At 43.2% G+C, this 20851-nt stretch overlaps 1 protein-coding gene across 2 annotated transcripts in view; it reads right to left on the minus strand.

The window, feature by feature from the left end:
- The window catches only part of LOC110507077 (huntingtin-interacting protein 1), a 49989-nt gene that overhangs the window by 20768 nt on the left and 8370 nt on the right, over window positions 1–20851 (minus strand). For both annotated transcript variants that reach the window (XM_036964919.2, XM_090224520.1), the window contains exons 2-7: window positions 7212–7275; window positions 6601–6743; window positions 5430–5486; window positions 1684–1764; window positions 1150–1226; window positions 746–807 (exon numbers count right to left, since the gene is read on the minus strand). In XM_036964919.2, coding sequence (XP_036820814.2) covers window positions 746–807; window positions 1150–1226; window positions 1684–1764; window positions 5430–5486; window positions 6601–6743; window positions 7212–7275 — 484 coding nt within the window. The remainder of the gene's footprint in view (window positions 1–745; window positions 808–1149; window positions 1227–1683; window positions 1765–5429; window positions 5487–6600; window positions 6744–7211; window positions 7276–20851) is intronic.

A 20851-nucleotide genomic window follows, 5' to 3' on the forward strand; every position in this document is an offset into this window, starting at 1 on the left:
TGCACGGATGAACATGACCCTGACATATAAAAGCTAGAACCAGGTTGTGTGCACGGATGAACATGACCCTGACATATAAAAGCTAGAACCAGGTTGTGTGCACGGATGAACATGACCCTGACATATAAAAGCTAGAACCAGGTTGTGTGCACGGATGAACATGACCCTGACATATAAAAGCTAGAACCAGGTTGTGTGTGCGGATGAACATGACCCTGACATATAAAAGCTAGAACCAGGTTGTGTGCACGGATGAACATGACCCTGACATATAAAAGCTAGAACCAGGTTGTGTGCACGGATGAACATGACCCTGACATATAAAAGCTAGAACCAGGTTGTGTGCACGGATGAACATGACCCTGACATATAAAAGCTAGAACCAGGTTGTGTGCACGGATGAACATGACCCTGACATATAAAAGCTAGAACCAGGTTGTGTGTGCGGATGAACATGACCCTGACATATAAAAGCTAGAACCAGGTTGTGTGCACGGATGAACATGACCCTGACATATAAAAGCTAGAACCAGGTTGTGTGTGCGGATGAACATGACCCTGACATATAAAAGCTAGAACCAGGTTGTGTGCACGGATGAACATGACCCTGAGATATAAAAGCTAGAACCAGGTTGTGTGCACGGATGAACATGACCCTGACATATAAAAGCTAGAACCAGGTTGTGTGTGATACGCGCGGTTGCAGATGACATCTATATATAAATAGAAAAGAGAAATAGCTTACCACCCAGGAAGAGGTTGAGCTCACACTCCAGGTAGTCCAACATCTCCACTGTCAACTGGAAGCTGTAGTGAGAGGACACACACACACCAAACACACACAAAGGTGTTGGATTGGAGGGTTCACAGCATGTAAAGTGGAGGCATAGCCTACACATCACACATACAGAGGCTGTAAGACCCATGTAGCAATGACCCGGAGTTGGTTTGTATACATATAACAACAGTCATATGCTCTATATGGGGTCTAATAAAAGGCAATAACAAAAAATTATTCATCATTTTCTTGTCATGTTCAACACCTGTTATCATAATCAAAGGGAACATTGGGGGTATATTAGAATATGTATCATTATAGATCCAGCCCTCTGTGCTTCAGTGCGAACAACAAAGGCAAGCGACACTCACAAGTTGTTGACGTCGTTTTCTCCCGCCTCGTCAAGCTGCCTGTTTGACATCTGAAGGTTGCCAGGGAAACGGGGATTCTGGGGGAGAGAGAAGAACGAGTCATATCAGAAATGGGGCTGAATCTCAATTGTATTTCCGTGATTCCTCGTCTCATCTCGCCTTCCCTCCTTCTCAAAACGCATCGGAGGAGAAGATTCAAGGTCTTCTGCTACAATGTTCTTTGAGAAGGAGATAGGACGTGAGGAATTAAGGAAATACAATTGAGATTTACCCTCGGTTTTTTCCAATTCGATAGGCATCTCCATTTAAAAATCAGGAACCACGACTAAAACCTCCAGAGCAACACCAAGTCTGCTGCCTGCAGTATTTCACCGAGCTTAGCGGTCTATGAACTACTGATTCCTAAAAGGCCATTAGTTTTAGAGACGTGTGTCTGTGTGAGGAATACCCCTAGAGAAGGGTATATGAGAGAGAGAGAGAGAAGGGAGACTGGTCTGTCTGTCAGTCAGTCATACAGGCTGGGGCACTACTCACTTTGACGTGGAACTCCATCTTGGTGATAAGCAGTTTGAGGTAGATGCTGCACAACTTCCCATAGCCTTCACTCAGGTGACCCTGAGGGCAGAGGGGAGCAGATGGAGTGAGACACCGGAGAGAGGGACCAGATCAAAGTGAGATAGACATGATCTTCTCCAGAGGCTTGGGAGAGTTCCTAAAGGGATCGCTAGTTGCAGAAGGAATTTTATCATGAAATAAAATGGATCTGCTTCTGCAAAGTCTTACACTGTATGCGTGTGTCAATAGTATGTATGTTTGTGTGTTAGTGGTGTGCGGGTCAGCTCTTTGTTCACCTGCACCCTCTCGTGATTGCTAACCCATCAGCAGAGCTCGACTACGTGATAACGTGAAAATCTGAGGCCCACACCCGACCCTAACCCGCCAATATAGAAAATGCATTGTAGGCTACAGTCAAAGACGGCGGAACAATTTTTTGACAGGGGGTGCAAGATTAGTTTTGCCTGATTTTAGATATGTTTCTGCTTATAATTTGTATCATCTATAACTAGATACATGCAGCTTCTCTTCTGTCATTATATGTTGCCCTAGAAGACAAAAAAATGCTCACCAGAATAATGTCATAAATGGATAGAATGAATGTTTAAATCTAGTTGATGTCAGTAAAGATCTATTTGTCATCTCTGCTTCTTCACAGAGAAAAGATGTTTAGTGACTGGGGAGAAAATGCAATAGCTAAAAATAAAAGACTGCATCAGTTTGACACATATATTTACACACTCAGAATTTCACTTGGCGATATGGTGCTGCTATTGAAAGACAACATTAAGAGTCAGGCAGCTGGTTGAGAGAATGCCAAGAGTGTGCAGAGCTGTCATCAAGCCAGGTCGGCTACTTTGAAGAATCTCAAATATTTTGATTTGTTTAACACTTTTTTGCTACCTACATGACTCCATATGTGTTATTTCATAGTTTAAGTCTTCACTATTATTCTAAAATAGTACACAATAAAGAAAAACCCTGGAATGAGTAGGTGTCTAAACTTTTGACTGGTACTGACCATATATAAAGATATATATCTGTAGAGGTGCTGACTGAACATTTGCATTCTTTCAAGATACTGAAATAAAATATTGTTCTGGATAAATAAAGTATTGTTGCCAACTTGTGCCAAATTGTTGCTTACAATTTCACTGTAAGTAATGCTTAATTCTGCAGGAGTTAATATTAAGACTGTGAGATGTTATTTACCTCCAGTCAGTGTCCAGAGTTCAGTTTCTATTGAACCCATCTGAACAGCAGGCTAGTTCCCTTGACGTGCCAGAGGCCTATTTGAAGGCCTACGGTGCGCGTACAGTTAGGCCCTAAAGCTTAGGCTTGCTTACGCACGAATGCCAGATAGCCTAAAATAATGAAAGAAAAATGTGTAATTGTTGTGCAATTTAAGTTTATGTATAATTCTGGTGCAATTCATATCTATAGGTATTATTTTCTCTTTATTCAACCTGACCCCCACACCATTTTTAAATGACCTTAAACCCGCCCGCCAACAGATATAACCACAAGGACTGTGGGTTATGAGTCAACCCACGCATCATGTAGTGTGTGTGTCAAAAACTGAATAGCCAGCTATGAAGTCAATTGCTTCTTCTCGCTTCCCTTTCCTTGGGCCCTCAGTGTGATGTCACAACAGGAAGGAAGCAGTACTGGTCATCAATGTCCCTCTCCCAGAGTCCTAGTATATTTTGTCCCATTAGCAAATACCAAGAGAGACCCGACTAAGTGTACTTCCAGGAAAAGGTGACTAGTCCCTACTACCCCCACACTCCTACACACTGAATGACTGAGCAGTAATCGTTTCTTCCACTTTACTGCTGCAACCCAGCGGCAACTCTTATTGTAAGGTGGCTATGTCATGTAAAAATAACAGTCAACAGTCCTGAATCAATCATTCACCTGGATGGAAACAGCCCCCACCCCCCCACCCCAAAATGCAATAGTTTATACACAGTATCACCATTAGGATACCATAACAGCAGCGTGTGTTATTTAGTCCGACTCGGGTTCAGCAGAACCACACCGCTGTGTGTCTGTCACCTATTAGAATGTCGGTCTCCCCGATGGCAACACTCACAGCAGACCGGCATGGACACACCACGCTGATAATAATGATGACATGGTGGTGATGATTATGATTTTACTCCCTCAGTCACTGTCCATGACACGTGTGTTCTATATCACATCATATTCCCTATGGAATGCCAATTGATCCGAGTGCCAGGTATGGTTTTCCTATGCACATTTTTGTCTAACAGTTTCATTTCATTTATTATAAACGTCTTCATGTCTCAAAATGAAAATGATACAACCATACAAAGTATGTCAGCTACATAAAAATAGCATACATATAAAGCCAACCAATAACACGGCAGCCTGCAGGTAGGAAATAGCCAGAGAAAATGAAATAAGACTATAAATCACATTGGCGTCATGTGGCAATGCACTAGAAACATTGTATCAACTATTAACTTGGTCAGGCCTGAAGTTCATGCTAGAAAACTTGCAACATTGTATAAAATATTCAGGGCCCTCAAAAGTTTCCTGAGCCAGTGAGCTCAGGACAGACACAGCTGTAGGCTATTTACACAGGGGACAAGCAGTAGGACTATTTTCCACTGGATCAGAGCATGCCATTATCCCCTTTCACGCTGGGAGAGAAAAGGAGAGCTGGAAAGATGTGTTTAATACATTGAGAAACTACTGTCATTCTCAATGAATGTAGAAACAGACTTTGTTTGCTTGCTGTTTGAGGTGAAGAAAACATGACTTTGAGAAGATCCACAGGTCATTAGTGGTGGTGCGTTAAGCCAATCAGAAATACTATCAGACCCCCAAATGGGCACATTTATATGCCTACATTTGCACGCAGGCCAGGTAGCCTATAGGTCTACTTCTACGGGTAGTCAGGCCCGCGTCCTTACTCAACATTGACAGGAGCACTCCAAAAAAAAAGACAATCACTAAATTAACAAAACTCGTAAATGGAATTAAATAAAACAAAAACTACTTTCTCACAAGTGTAGCATAGGTTGTGCGCTCTGGAAACAACGTGTCCACTCCGACAATGACAACGGTAAAAGACTGGATTAATATATTGAATGCATTAACAGAAATTACCGTAACCAAACAAACATTGTAGATTCAAAATTCTAGGAATTAACAGTAAATGTACTACTGCTGATATACAGTATGAAAGGAGGAATTGATATACACTGACAATCAAATCACACAACAATGACAGTGCACAAATTGTCGGGAGAGCGTGCATTCTAGAGAGAGACGTGTATTGTCTATCTTAGCCACACACCCCTTCTTCTTGGACTGTGCCATCCCTGTAGCCTCCGCAATGGATTAGTTCACCGAGATGGGCGCGAATAAGACGTGTCTCATGTGCCATAAAAAAATAAACATATTTATTTGCTACTGCTCGACCACCCAAAAATTGCATTTGACCAACATATCTACCAAACGACTAATTTGGGTCAGCCCTACCCTATATAGTGCACTACTTCTGAACAGGGTCGGCAGAGGGCTCTTGTCAAACTTAGTGCACTATATAGGGAATAGGGTGCCATTTCTGACACATCCAATGTGTCCATGCCAGCCTGCCGGTTAAGAGTGGTAGACATGCTGACTGGGGCTGAGAGCTTTTCCTGGCCTTAGGGCCCTAATGGCAACCGTCGGTGCGGTGTTCTGGTCCTTACCCACATTCTGCTCATGTCACTGAGGTCCGCCTTGTTCCTCATCGAGTCCTTTATCACCTGAACACACAGACACAGAAAGAGAATTTAGACAAGGCTGAAGCCACAAGACAAAAGTTCAGAATGTTGCTGATTCAACAGAGAGCACTACATGTGAAGTTGTACTGTATGCATTGTGTGGGTGTGTTCAAGGCCAGTGTGTTGGGCAATCGCCAGGGTGCTCAGAAGTGAATGTGTATGGGGGTGTGTGAACAGCACTATGCTGATAATTTGCATGGGGCGTTGTAGTTAATTTGGCTAAACTGATGAGTTGTCATCTCACTGTACAGTAGGATATATTCATAAAAGTAGAGGCCATGTAGCCTGGCCCCAGATCTGTTTGCGTTTGGCATGACAATGCAATATGACTTGGCAAGGCAGCACAAACAAATCTTGGACCAGACTAACGGCTATTCTGAATTAAGTGCAAATCTCAAATGATATTCCCTATGGGCCGGTTTCTTGGACACAGACTAAGTCTAGTCCTGGACTAAAAGCATGGTCAACAGAGAATCTTCATTTAAATATATTTTTTGTTCAGAACTAAGCTTGATCTGTTTCCAGGAAACCGCCCCTATATTTAGTTGACTTAAACCTTATTTTACCAGGTAAGTTAACGGAAAACACTCACTCATTTACAGTAATGACCTGGGGAAGAGTTGCTGGGGAGAGGACAAGAGAGGGGTTTGAAATGAGCCAATTGGAAGCTGGGGATGAGGAGAGCTGGATTAGGAATTAAGACAGGGCGACCAGGGTTAACACCCCTAGTCTTGGGATAAGTGTTGTGGGATCTTAGGGATCACAGAGCGTCAGAATGTCAGTCTCCCACTCAAGCCCAACCCTGGCCCTATCCTGCATAGCTTCAAACCAAAGCCAGCCGAGTAATAAACAGGGAATAATGTTTCATTTGAGACCTCTTGAGCACAAGTCTACGGAGAGATGCGCATGTCCCTGGCATGCAGCATGTTCAGGATCCTGTTCATTAAGAAAACGGAGTGAAACTGGGAGGGACTACAGAGTCTTGCCCAATAAAAAAATGCTCATTTCTGTTGCAAAATGTTTTCTATTGCATGCCTTAAAGATCACGACCCAGGTGTGTGTCCCATCAGGGCTGTGTTGGTGGGTTCAGACTTACGTTGGGATGGCCGTCTCGCAGCAGCTTGTGGAAAACGTGGCAAAACTTCCAGCAGAGCACCGCATTGCTGGAGAGCGGCAGCCGGTTGACCGCCGCCCAGAAGGTGTGGGCGCCCTTCTCATGGTGGGTCCCCAGGATACAGGGTGAGACGAACCAGTCAAGGAGAAACACACAGGAGATGGCAGAGAGAGCACACATACTCTGACGAAGGCTGCTATGACAAAATGTGCTGGGGGAGTTAACAGAGAGGTGTTTTGCTTGCCTATTCAACATCCATTGTTCTCTCAAGAGGGGCTGAAAACCTCTCACACATCTCTGAACTTATCTCACAGAAAGACCGTACAGAGCAGTCCGTCTCTCAGTCTCTTTCTCAGACACACAGCTAAATGAATGGCCTGGTCCCGGCTGACAACCACCGTCAGGTTACAATACTGTTTTTGTTTTGCACAAACATAACCCTGAGTCATGAAGGAACACTCAAAGAGCTTCCACAAACCCATGGGAATCAACATAAACACAGCTCTCCTTTCTCTATAGTCAGAGGAAAACAGATTCTATCCAACACACACACACACACACACACACACAGAGCGACTCCACAAGGAGGATATTCCTGGCATGCTTCTCTTTGACGGCGACCTCCTGCGTGTTGATGGCCTTGTTGATGCTCACAGCCTGTGCAGAGGGGGAAGTGGAGGGAAAGAGGAAAGAGACAGAAAATACCTAAATCAGGGCAATGCTTTTCACTCCTCACTCGAGGAACACAGAACACACAAAATTCTTTATTTTTAGATGATTTAGCAGACGCCAAAGTGAACTACTGTTAACCTCTACGGGCTAGGGGACAGTGTTTGTAAGTTTGGATAATCTGACATGCCCAAAGTAAAACTGCCTGTTACTCAGGCCCAGAAGCTAGGATATGCATATAATTGTTTGTATTTGATAGAAAACACTTTGAAGTTTCTAAAACGGTTAAAGTAATGCCTGTGAGTATAACATAACTGATATGGCAAGCAAAAACCAGAGGAAAATCCACCCGGAAAATGTGTTTTTTGAGCTCCCAGGCCATTCCTATGTTGGCCTATTGAATTTCCAACCAAAAAGGACCCAGATTGCAGTACCTATGGCTTCCACTGGATGTCAAGTCTATAAAAGGTTTCAGGCTTGTTTTTTGAAAAATTAACAAGTAATTGTAGTTTTTCCAGGGTGTCCCTCATTAGGACGTGTGTCTTGTGGCGCGCGTGAATGAGGGCAAGCATTTCGTTATTTATTGGCGGTATTGAACATACTACATTCCCTCTTAAATTGTATAGTTTTTTTTACATATTAGGGTACCTGAGGATTGATTAGAAACGTTGTTTGACTTGTTAGGACGAAGTTTACCGGTAACTTTTGGGATTCCTTTGTCTGCATGTTGAACGAGTGGAACGGGTGGATTACTGAATCAAACGTCCCAACTAAACTGACTTTTTTGGACTATAAAGAAGGACTCTATCGAACAAAATGACCAATTGTTGTGTAGCTGGGACCCTTGGGATTGCAAACAGAGGAAGATCTTCAAAAGGTAAGTGATTAATTTTATTGCTATTTTTTGTGACTCTGCTGGTTTGAATTTTTTTATTTTTTTTGTATGCGGGGTGCTGTCCACAGACAATCAAATGCAATGCTTTTGCCGTAAAGCCTTTTGTAAATCGGACAAAGTGGTTCAATTACCATGATTCTAAGCTAACGAATTATGTATTCCTAAGGCTTGTATTTTCATGAATGTTTAATATTATGATTTATGTATTTTGAATTTCGCGCTCTGCAATTTCACCGGATGTTGTCGTAGTGGCACGCTAGCGGGATACCTGGCCCAAAGAGGTGTTGACACATTCAGTAGGCTACAGGTCTATGTGGCAATCAAAGCCTAACCCTAATGTTTCAAACACCATACTTTAACTGAACCATTAGAACACACACACACACACTGACAGCAATCCTTTTCAGGACCCTGTCTTTCAAAGATAATTTGTAAAAAGCCAAATAACTTCTGATTTTCATTGTAAAGGGTTTAAACTAGAGGTCGACCGATTAATCAGAATGGCCGAATTATTAGGGACGATTTCAAGTTTTAATACCAATCCGAAATCGGTATTTTTGGACGCCGATTTTGCTGTTTTTTTGTTGTTTTTTTTTACACCTTTATTTAACCTTTATTTAACTAGACAAGTCAGTTAAGAACAGATTCTTATTTTCAATGACGGCCTAGGAATGGTGGGTTAACTGCCTTATTCAGGGGCAGAACGACAGCTCGGTGATTCAATCTTGCAACCTTACGGTTAACTAGTCCAACGCTCTAACCACCTGCCTCACGAGGAGCCCGACTGTTACGTGAATGCAGTAAGAAGCCAAGGTAAGTTGCTAGCTAGCATTAAACGTAATCAATCATAATCACTAGTTATAACTACACATGGTTGATGATATTACTAGTTTATCTAGCATGTCCTGCGTTGCATATAATCGATGCGGTGCGCATTTGCGAAAAAGGACTGTCATTGCTCCAACGTGTACCTAACTATAAACATCAAAGCCTTTCTTAAAATCAATACACAGAAGTATATATTTTTAAACCTGCATATTTAGCTAAAATAAATCCAGGTTAGCAGGCAATATTATTAACCAGGTGAAATTGTGTCACTTCTCTTGCGTTCATTGCACGTAGAATCAGGGTATATGCAAAAGTTTGGGCCGCCTGGCTCTTTGCGAACTAATTTGCCAGAATTGTACATAATAATGACATAACATTGAAGGTTGTGCAATGTAACAGGAATATTTAGACTGATGAATGCCACCCGTTAGATCAAATAGGGAACGGTTCCGTATTTCACTGAAAGAATCAACTTTTTTTTCTTCTTCGAGATGATAGTTTCCGGATTCAACCATATTAATGACCTAAGGGCTCGTATTTCTGTGTTATTTTATAATTAAGTCTATGATTTGATAGAGCAGTCTGACTGAGCTATGGTAGGCACCAGCAGGCTTGTAAGCATTCATTCAAACAGCACTTTAATGAGTTTTGCCAGCAGCTCTTCACAAAGCTTCAAGCATTGCGCTGTTTATGACTCCAAACCAATCATCTCCCAAGATTAGGCTGGTGTAACCAATGTGAAATGGCTAGCTAGTTAGCGGGGTGCGCGCTAATAGCATTTCAAACATCACTCGCTCTGAGACTTGGAGTAGTTGTTCCCCTTGTTCTGCATGGGTAACGCTGCTTTGAGGGTGGCTGTTTTCGATGTGTTCCTGGTTCGAGCCCAGGTTGGAGCAAGGAGAGGGATGGAAGCTATACTGTTACACTGGCAATACTAAAGTGCCTATAAGAACATCCAATAGTCAAAGGTATATGAAATACATATGAAATACAAATCGTATATAGAGAGAAATAGTCCTATAATTCCAATAACTACAACCTAAAACTTCTTACCTGGGAATATTGAAGACTCCTGTTAAAAGTAACCACCAGCATTCTTATGTTCTCATGTTCTGAGCAAAGAACTTAAACATTAGCTTTCTTACATGGCACATATTGCACTTTTACTTTCTTCTCCAACACTTTGTTTTTACATTATTTAAACCAAATTGAACATGTTTCATTATTTATTTGAGGCTAAATTGATTTTATTGATGTATTATATTAAAGTTAAAATAAGTGTTCATTCAGTAGTTGTAATTATCACAATTAAATAAATAAATATATATTTATTTATCGGTATAGGCTTTTTTTGGTCCTCCAATAAATCGGTATCGGCATTGAAAAATCATAATCGGTCGACCTCTAGTTTAAACACTGTTTCGCATGCTTGTAGGCCTGTTGTAAGGCAGATCCTCACCAAACATCACCGGTATCAACGTCGTCTATGTGCACAAACCCACCGTCGCTGGACCAGACAGGACTGGCAAAAAGTGCTCTTCACTGACGAGTCGCCGTTTTGTCTCACCAGGGGTGATGATCGGATTCGCATTTATCGTCAAAGGAATGAGCGTCACACCGAGGCCTGTACTCTGGACCTGGATCGATTTGGAGGTGGAGGGACCGTCATGGTCTGTAGCGGTGTGTCACAGCATCATCGGACTGAGCTTGTTGTCATTGCAGGCAGTCTCAACGCTGTGCATTACATTGAAGACATCCTCCTCCCTCATGTGGTACCCTTCCGGCAGGCTCATCCTGACATGACCCTCCAGCATAACAATGCCACCAGCCATTCTGCTCGTTCTGTGCGTGATATCCTGCAAGACAGGAATGTCAGTGTTCTGCCATGGCCAGCGACGAGCCCGATCTCAATCCCATTGAGCACGTCTCGGACCTGTTGGATTGAAGGGTGAGGGCTAGGGCCATTCCCCACAGAAATTTCCAGGAACCTTCAGGTGCCTTGGTGGAAGAGTGGGGTAACATCTCACAGCAAGAACAGGCAAATCTGGTGCAGTCCATAAGGAGGAGATGTACTGCAGTACTTAATGCAGCTGGTGGCCACACCAGATACTGACTGTTACTTTTGATATTGACCCCCCCTTTGTTCAGGGACACAATTAAATTTCTGTTCATCACGTCTGTAGAACTTGTTCAGTTTATGTCTCAGTTGTTGAATCTTATGTTCATACAAATATTTACACGTTAAGTTTGCTGAAAATAAATGCAGTTGACAATGAGGACGTTTCTTTTTCTGTTGAGTTTATACAATAAAACAATTGTAACAAAAAAAGGGAATACTTGTACACTACAAGTACAAGTAGCCTACTTGTTCTGAATATTCAAGAAAGCAATCCTCAGCAAACTGGCCCAGTGTGGGCTTCACTTGTCCAGTTATATGTGGTGGTAGTGGCCTACCTCCAGTTCTGAGAGGGTTAAACAAACAAGGCTGAGCAAATGCAAAAGGACACACACACACACACACACATATCACAACCCCATCAGCCATCTGCCAGGTAAACATCTGATTCCTCACACACACTCCCAGAAAGCCTTCCATACCTTCCAAGAATAATCATTTCACTTCAGGGTTGTCATATTTCAAAGCAGGAGACATTCTTTTAACTTCTGTGTAAAGAGCCACATTCTTTCCCCTTTAGTGATAGGCCTATTAGATCTCGGCCTCCATCTGAGAGGAAAAGGCAGCCCCCCTATGCACCTCCACCTCTTCTCGGAGCCTTTAAAATCAGGGCAACACATTTTGCCATGGGGCGGAGAGAAACGTATGCAGTTTTTTAAGCGTATTTCCTGCAATTCTACACATTTTGTCATGACTTATGCCATGTTAATATGATATCCGAGTGAGAATGACAGACAAAATAAATTACCCGACCTAAAACTGGTCTATTATTCAACCATGATTACAACAAGATTAGATAGCTGGCTAGACTAAAGCAATCTAACTTACCAATGTCAGCTGACATGGCTAACTGAGTAGCTAACTGAGTGACTGACAAAATGAGAAAAACTGCTGATGCACATCCAAATGTCCAAATTGCAGCTTGTGTATCCTACTATTCTAACTCTCATCAGTAAATTGAGACCCCGAAAAATGTGTGCTCTAGATATATATATATATATATAGATCACACATCTGTGGGCCTACAAAAGGTGGGCGGGCCGGCAGGTGCCAATCCCTGCTTTAAATGAATAGCTGTGTCACATGTAGCATGTTCTCCGATAAAGAACAGTGACATGGAGGTCTGAAGTGGAGTGGATGCGGGGAGTGTTCACAAAAGGACAGGCCCGGTTGCCCGATCTCACTTCCCCCAGATGTCCTGAGTCCTCTCTGGGAGGGGAAGCAGAGGGTGATAAATCATCACAGGTCCACTTCCCTGGTGGTTCACTGGGAGCACAGGAAGTGTGTTGGTTTCACATGAAGGAAGAACTTGCTGACCATGGAAGTCAGAGGAATAGCCTAGGTATAGTACACTACACAGTCATGCTTGGTTGGAGTAAAGTACACACCAGAAGTGTATGATGAGCAAGTCACAAGTCAAACCCCAAAAATGTCTATTGTGTGATTTTTATGGACACCTTCTTCATTTGGACATGTAGATTACAGAAAAAATGATCAAAACTGTGTGTGTGTATATATTACACACACACACACACACACACACAGTTTGGATTATAGAAACAATCTGCATATACATATTACACAAACAAGGGGCGCAACAGTCATGACGAGAGCAGACAAAATAGCATACGTTTCTGTGTTTTTCTCTCAGCCTCATTACGAATGGCATATCCCAGCTCAAGGTGACAAAGATGGGCGTTGTATTGACAAGATTGATTCATTAAGTCACAGCTGTGCCTTCTGAAGAGGAAGGAGAGAAGAATGCAGAGCTGGCCAACAGCTCTCAACACACACTGCTCCCTGGTTTAAATTCCACTCCAGCCGTGTCTCTGTGCTTAGCTTGTAGGCCTGCAGAGGATGAACCACAAACCATGCTCAAATCTACTAGTCATGCCTTCAATCAATAAAACATACATGCAGGGTTGATATGGACATTGGTGCTACTGGTAGAACTCCTGTTGTTACATAATCAAGCACAAGCCAAGAGATGTGTGTGTGTGTGTGTGTGTGTGTGTGTGTCATCATGTCAACACAGAGCCATATACATCTGACCAAAGTCTCCTGTGGTTTCCTCTGTGTTTACTGAAGATCTGACCACAGGCAAGCTAATGTTTGACCTTTTCAAGTGTCACCATTGTTTGTCTGTGAGAATCCACTGCAGGATGGATGAGACACTTATTGAAAACCGCTTAGGAGGAGACTGGACAAAGGACAATATCTAGATTCCACTTGGATATAAATACTGCAAATACAGTCTACAGCATCTTCTATACTGAGCAAAAATATAAACAACAATTTCACTGAGTTACAGTTCATATAAGGAAATCAGTCAATTGAAATAAATAAGGGCCCTAATCTATGGTTTTCCCCTGACTGGGAATACAGATATGCATCTGTTGGTCACAGATATTATATATATATATATATATATATATATGGCGTGGATCAGAAAACCAGTCAGTATCTGGTGTGCCTTATGCAGAGCGACATCTCCTTAGCATAGAGTTAAATCAGGCTGTTGATTGTGGCCTGTGGAATGTTGTCCCATTCGTTTTCAATGGCTGTGCGAAGTTGCTGGATATTGGCGGGAACACGCTGTCGTACACGTCAATCCAGAGCACATCAGACCATGGAAGAACTGGGACATTTTCATCTTCCAGGAAGTGTATACAGATCCTTGTGACATGGGGCTGTGCATTATCATGCTGAAACATGAGGTGATGGCGGCAGATGAATGGCACGACAACGGACCTCAGGATATTGCCACGGTATCTTTGTGCATTCAAATTGCCATCGATAAAACACAATTGTGTTCGTAACTTATACCTGCCCATACCATAATCCCACCGCCACCATGGGGCGCTCTGTTCATAACGTTGACATCAGCAAACCGCTCGCCCACACAACGCCATACACGTAGTCTGAGGTTGAGAGGCCGGTTGGACGTACTGTCAGATTCTCTAAAACGATGTTGGAGGCAGCTTATGGAAGAGAAATTAACATTCAATTCTCTGGCAACAACTCTGGAGGACATTCCTGCAGTCAACATGCCAATTGTGTTGTGTGACAAAACTGCACATTTTAGAGTGACCTTTTGTCCCCAGCACAATGTTGACCTGTGTAATGATCATGCTGTTTAATCAGCTTCTTGAAATGCCACACCTGTCAGGTGGATGGATTAACTTGGCAAAGGAGAAATGTTCACTAACAGGGATGTAAAAAAATGTGTACATATGGAACATTTCTGGGATCTTTATTTTCAGCTCATGAAACAGGGGACCAACACTTTACATGCTGCATTTATATTTTTGTTTAGTGTAAAATAGCACTCTTATCTACCCTTACATTTCACTCAAAACCCCACACCAATTTTCCCCTAAAAAATGTTTTTTATAAAAAGTTTCTGAAAACCAAGGAACGATAAAAGGCTCCCAGCACTTGTGCAAGCAGCTCCCACACAGGAACGACCCAATTAGTCCACAGCGTGACTGTCATCTGAAAGAGAGCGTCAGCTGCCCAGGACTCCTGGCAAGCCAATGGGACTGGAAGTTGGAGCGGCTCGCTGGCATCGACAGGCCTATTAACTCATCTCATTGCAGTATGGGCAGCCGATGAAGTGAGATGATGACAGAAATCAAATTAAATTAGGAAGTGAGAAACAGCCTAGTGGTGAGTGTGTTGGGGGAGATTAGACAGAGGATGAGGCTTGCCTCACAGACAGACTAGTCTGGACTGGGCACACCTACGTCGTGCACAGAGACCTCTGGAGGCCTCTCCCGTCGCCTGGCTGTGTGGCAGAGGCACTGTCAAGAAACAAAACGTCAACGGCCTACACATTCGTTGATCTTAAAGGATAGGCGTGAGCAATATGGTTTAAACTCCACTCAGCCTATCAGAAGGCAAGGTGAAGGAATTACCATACTGTTTAAACCTATCAGATCCTTTGATATCTACAGGAGTGCCCAGGCCTTAGGGGTGGATTGAGATTCAGCATGAGCCTGTGTTGTCTAGTACTGCGCAGGACCCAGCCAGTGCCTTCAAAACAGCCCATTTAATAATGCAACATTGAGGAGTTATTTGTCCAAGGAAAACATTTGAATAATGGCTTTGAATGCTTCACATGAACATGGCCCATCCCATGGCAAAATGGGGAATTTCTCCTGCAGACATAGCGGTACTAGGACACTACATGATTATGACGACAGCGCATAATTTTTTATCACTGCTCTAGGAAACTTGTGGAAGAGCAGAATAAACTTAACGATGGTCCAAAAACATCTGTATTTAGAGATGGCAACCTCTACTCCTGTGCAACAACAATTATGATCAATTGAATCAATCAATTAACACAATCAGTCTAATCAAAATAATAGTCTAAATCAATAAGCCTGGGTTCTAACGAGTTTTGGGAGATGCCATCATTACATTAGAATTTATATTTAACTAGGCAAGTCAGTTAAGAACACATTTTTATTTACAATGACGGCCTACCCCCGGCCAAACCCTAATCCGGTGAACGCTGGGCCAATCGTGCGCCGTCCTATGGAAGAAGCTACATGGAAGAAGAGTGATTTTCCGGTGGTGATAGTGTTTTGGATGCTCTGCTGTTCACGCAGTGCTGAAACCACACCAAAACACAAGCAGGGGCCAAGCAGCACACACTATTCCCTGTTCTCACAATAGTGCTTTTATCTGGCCACATCTCTTCCAAGATTCCTTTTTCTGGAGAAAACAATGAGTAAAAACACATTTAAAAAAAAGGTTTTTAAATCAGGATCTCACCGATTTTTCACAGCCAACCTTGTGACGTTCATATGATCGAACGGTACGATGAACTCACTGATTATGGGGTGGGACCGGTGGGGGAAACAAGGGGAGAGTTTGTGTTATCTTATACCGTGCATTTGGAAAGTATTCAGACTCCTTGACTTTTTCCACATTGTTATGTTACAGCCTTATTCTATAATTGATTAAATTGTTTATTTCCCATCAATCTACGCACAATACCCCATAATGACAAATGTAAAACAGGTTTCATTTTTTTTTTTGCAAATGTATAATAGAGTTCAGACCCTTTACTCAGTACTTTGTTGAAGCACCTTTGGCAGCGATTACAAGCTTGAGTTTTCTTGGGTATGACACTACAAGCTTGGCACAACTGTATTTGGGGAGTTTCTCCCATTCTTCTCTGCAGATCCTCTCAAGCGCTGTCAGGTTGGATGGGGAACATCACCACACAGATATTTTCAGGTCTCTCCAGAGATGTTTGATCGGGTTCATGTCCGGGACCTGCTGGACCACTCAAGGTCATTCAGAGACTTATCCCAAAGCCACTCCTGTGTTGTCTTGGTTGTGTGCTTAGGGTCGTTGTCCTGTTAGAAGGTGAACCTTCGCCCCAGTCTGAGGTCCTGAGTGCTCTGGAGCAGGTTTTCATCAAGGGTCTCTCTGTACTTTGCTCCGTTCATCTTTCACTCGATCCTGACTAGTCTCCCAGTCCCTGCTGCTGAAAAACATCCCCACAGCATGATGCTGCTACCACCATGCTTCACTGTAGGAATGGTGCCAGGTCTCCTCCACATTGAACTCTTTGGCCTGAATACCAAGCGTCAATCTTTATTTCATCAGACCAGAGAATCTTTTTTCTCATGGTCTAAGAGTCCTTTAGGTGCCTTTTGGCAAACTCCAAACAGGCTGTTATGTGCCTTTTAAATGAGGAGTGGCTTTCGTCTGGAGACTCTACCATAAAGGCCTGATTGGTGGAGTGCTACAGAGATGGTTGTTCTTCTGGAAGGCTTTCCCATATCCACAGAGGAACTCTGGAGCTCTGCCAGAGTGACCAACATGTTCTTGGTCACCAAGGCCCTTCTCCCCCGATTGCTCAGTTTGGGGGGCGGCCAGCTCTAGGAAAAGTATTGGTGGTTCCAAACTACTTCCATTTAAGAATGATGGAGGCCACTCTGTTCTTGGGGACCTTCAATGCTGCAGAAATATGTTGATATTTGTGCCTCGACACAGTCCTGTCAATTTCAGAATAAAGCTGTAACGTAACAAAATATGGAAAAATAGAAGGGGGCTGAATACTTTTTGAATGCACTGTATGAGGAGAGTCAGGCACCGTGGACAGGAGGTGCATGGCGGGCTGCTGCGCTGGTACTGCCGAGACTTGCCCACCACCTCAAGAGGAAAGGGTAAGCAGCAGAGAATGAAAACAGGAAACATGGATCGCCGTCTGTACACGGAGGTGCTGTGGTGGGGAGAGGGTCAGTAGGTCTGGGGTGTGGTAGAGAGACGGGGGGGGGGGGGGGGGGGGGTGCTCATTCAGGCTTCCTGTCTTGGCACACTTTTTCCTGCCCATATCCTTTCTGCCGAAAAATGCACCCAGCTCCTCCCTTCTTCCTCCACCTCAGGCCTAGTACCCGGTGCCAACCCAAACAGACTTCACAGCTCCAGTTCCAGCTCCCCTCTTATAATGTTTCCTTCGCCAGCCTCTTCCAAGTGGCCCCAAAAGGTCAATTTCCCCCCCCTACCCAAAGACAGACAGAGACACACATTTGTAGCTGTTTGACACTAATAATGCTCTCCTGTTGACAACGATAGCTTTAAATGGATATTTTGAACTAAAAATACTACTTGCCACTTCCTGAAAAGTTACTCACTTCACATTACGTCATACTACACAGACGGTGTGAAAACAGTCATCCAACTATGCACTTTAAAAATAGAAATTTTTAGGAAGCAAATGTGAAAACCACATACAGTTGAAGTCGGAAGTTTACATACACTTAGGTTGGAGTCATTAAAACTCGTTTTTCAACCACTCCACAAATTTCTTGTTAACAAACTATAGTTTTGGCAAGTCGGTTAGGACATCTACTTTGTGCATGAAAAGTAATTTTTCCAACAATTGTTTACAGACAGATTATTTCACTGTATCACAATTCCAGTGGGTCAGAAGTTTACATAAATTAAGTTGACTGTGCCTTTAAACAGCTTGAAAAATTCCAGTAAATGATGTCATGGCTTTAGAAGCTTCTGATTGACTTAAAATTATGTCTATTAGCCATTAGAGGTGTACCTGCGGATGTACTTCAAGGCCTACTTTCAAACTCAGTGCGCCTCTGCTTGACATCATGGGAAAATCAATTGAAAATCAGCCAAGACCTCAGATTCTTTTTTTTTTGCAGACCTCCACAAGTCTGGTTCATCCTTGAGAGCAATTTCCAAACGCCTGAAGGTACCACGTTCATCTGTACAAACAATAGTACGCAAGTACAAACACCATGGGACCACACAGCCGTCATACCGCTCAGGAAGGAGACGCGTTCTGTCTCCTAGAGATTAACGTACTTTGGTGTGAAGTGCAAATAATCCCAGAACAGCAGCAAAGGACCTTGTGAAGATGCTGGAGGAAACAGGTACAAAAGTATCTATATCCACTGTAAAATGAGTCCTATATTAACATAACCTGAAAGGCCCCTCAGCAAGGAAGAAGGCACTGCTCCAAAACCGCCATAAAAAAGCCAGACTATGGTTTTCAACTGCACATAGGGACAAAAATAGTACTTTTTGGAGAAATATCCTCTGGTCTGATGAAACAAAAATAGAACTGTTTGGCCATAATGACCATCGTTATGTTTGGAGGAAAAAGGGGGAGGCTTGCAAGCCGAAGAACACCATCCCAACCTTGAAGCACGAGGGTGGCAGCATCATGTTGTGGGGGTGCTCCCTCAAAAGCAACAAGCTGCAAAAGCCATAGAGCGTAAAAGTGAGTGGGTTTAGGTTATACTATTTCTACAGGTTTGAACTCCGCCCCTTTTAAAACGTCAGCACACTAAAAAGGGCCCTCTGTTTTACAAATGTGCTCATATCTCTGACGTCGATATCCGCTCCCATGGAACATTCCCTCTACACCTCTAAAAGCCTGCCATGGTGGGGAAAGGAAAAACAAGACAATCCCTCCAGCATGGCCACTCTTCCTGACTATGTGAACAGAGAGGCAACATGGATTACACCAGGGTTGTGTTCATTAGGGCAGCATAGCAAAATGTTTCACAAAGAAAATGTGTTCTTCTTGGACAAGTTTAGGTAGTCCCTCCCCGTTTAAGTCAAGAGTTTTTCCCTGGTCAGGTCATGTGCTCAGAAAAAAAGTCAACACTGTGGATATAAAGCTGTCCAGAATCAAACTGGTAGGCCTAAACATGTTTCCACTGAATAGGTATATGCTACTGTATTGTCCATCTACTTCTCATTGTCTCATGTCTATTAAGACTCCATTATCACATCAAAACCTCCAGCATTGAGCTAGTCAAAGTCTATGACCTCACCGACAGCAGGCTTTTGTTCCTGGGGGGCTTGGGCTGGAAGACAGAACAGCAGGTGGTTGAAGAGAAATACTGGCCAGAGTGTGGACCCTGGGGTCCAAAGGCCATGGCTAGCGTAATAAAACCTACACCCCATGCTACGTTTGCATACAAGCCTCCTTTGTCGAGACAGTTTTGTGCAACGTCCCGTGAGGAAGGCCTCCTATCTGCTTTGTGCAACTAGTGTAACTAACTTACTGAAGAAGTGCTGACGTCATAAAAACACTGTAAAAGGGCAAGCACATCTGCAGCTGAACTCATTTGTGGTTTCTCTACGCACATTCACACTAATGAACCTTGACAAAAGATGCTATGACACTGTAGAAATGTAATACAGTTTTACAAGACTAGGTTTTAGTTCACCTTAACAACAATAGTAGGACCTATACCCAAGATGTAAACGACATGGCTGTTCTCTGGGCCCTCTGAGAACGATTTGACATCCGTTTTTCATTCTTGCATCTGCCAAGACTGTTGATGTTTTCATACCGTTGTCTCTCAGGTCATGACATAAATGACCAAAGCAGAGGCATCTGAGTTAAGAGAACACTGACAGGCAGGTGGCAGGCAGGCGGCAGGCAGGCCTTCATCTTCCTCTGGCTGAGAGAGAGAAAGGAATTCATCTCGGAGAGCAGCCTTGAGGCTTCGTCTGTTTGATCCAGAGGAGTGAACAGCGCTCCAATAACATATAACATGACTCTGAGCAACCGGTGTTGCTTCCAAGAACAACTGAGGAACTTTTTCCCCATCACAATCAGTGTCTGTCACAAACAAACTTGTGTGTCCTCAACAGCTACCTCCATGCCAATGAGCTTTCAGGAAGGAGCACAAATCCCCTGGATGCTTTTCTAATTGGCCCCCTTCCCCCACTCCTCTATACAGAGCCAGAGTAGCCTACACTGTGTTGGCACTGAAAGGGCAGTTTTGGTGCTTTGGCCCTGCTAGTACACCTGCTCCGGAACTCACATCAAGTCCTGCCAGTGTTGAACTGACCCTGAGGGGATTTCTCAAGTGGGGATTCCCCTATTCACAAATTACTAATCAATGTTCTCCACCAGCTGTTGAAGGCCATTCATGATCAATCATTCACAACAGCATACATAGCCTCTATCGCTATAACGCATGATATTTGCAATAACACTCATGCTGTAATAAAAATGTGATGGTTGTGTATCAATAAGAGTGATTATTAGTCCGGACTAATCATGTATGGTTCGTAACGCTGTATCTTATGTCACTGGCGATTCGTTTTTTTTTTTTAAATTATGTTTATGGGTTGTGCAATCCAACCTATTACTAGATAAG

The sequence above is a fragment of the Oncorhynchus mykiss genome, chromosome 27, assembly GCF_057628025.1.
Source record: "Oncorhynchus mykiss isolate SJ-2025 chromosome 27, ASM5762802v1, whole genome shotgun sequence".
Lineage (NCBI taxonomy): Eukaryota > Metazoa > Chordata > Actinopteri > Salmoniformes > Salmonidae > Oncorhynchus > Oncorhynchus mykiss.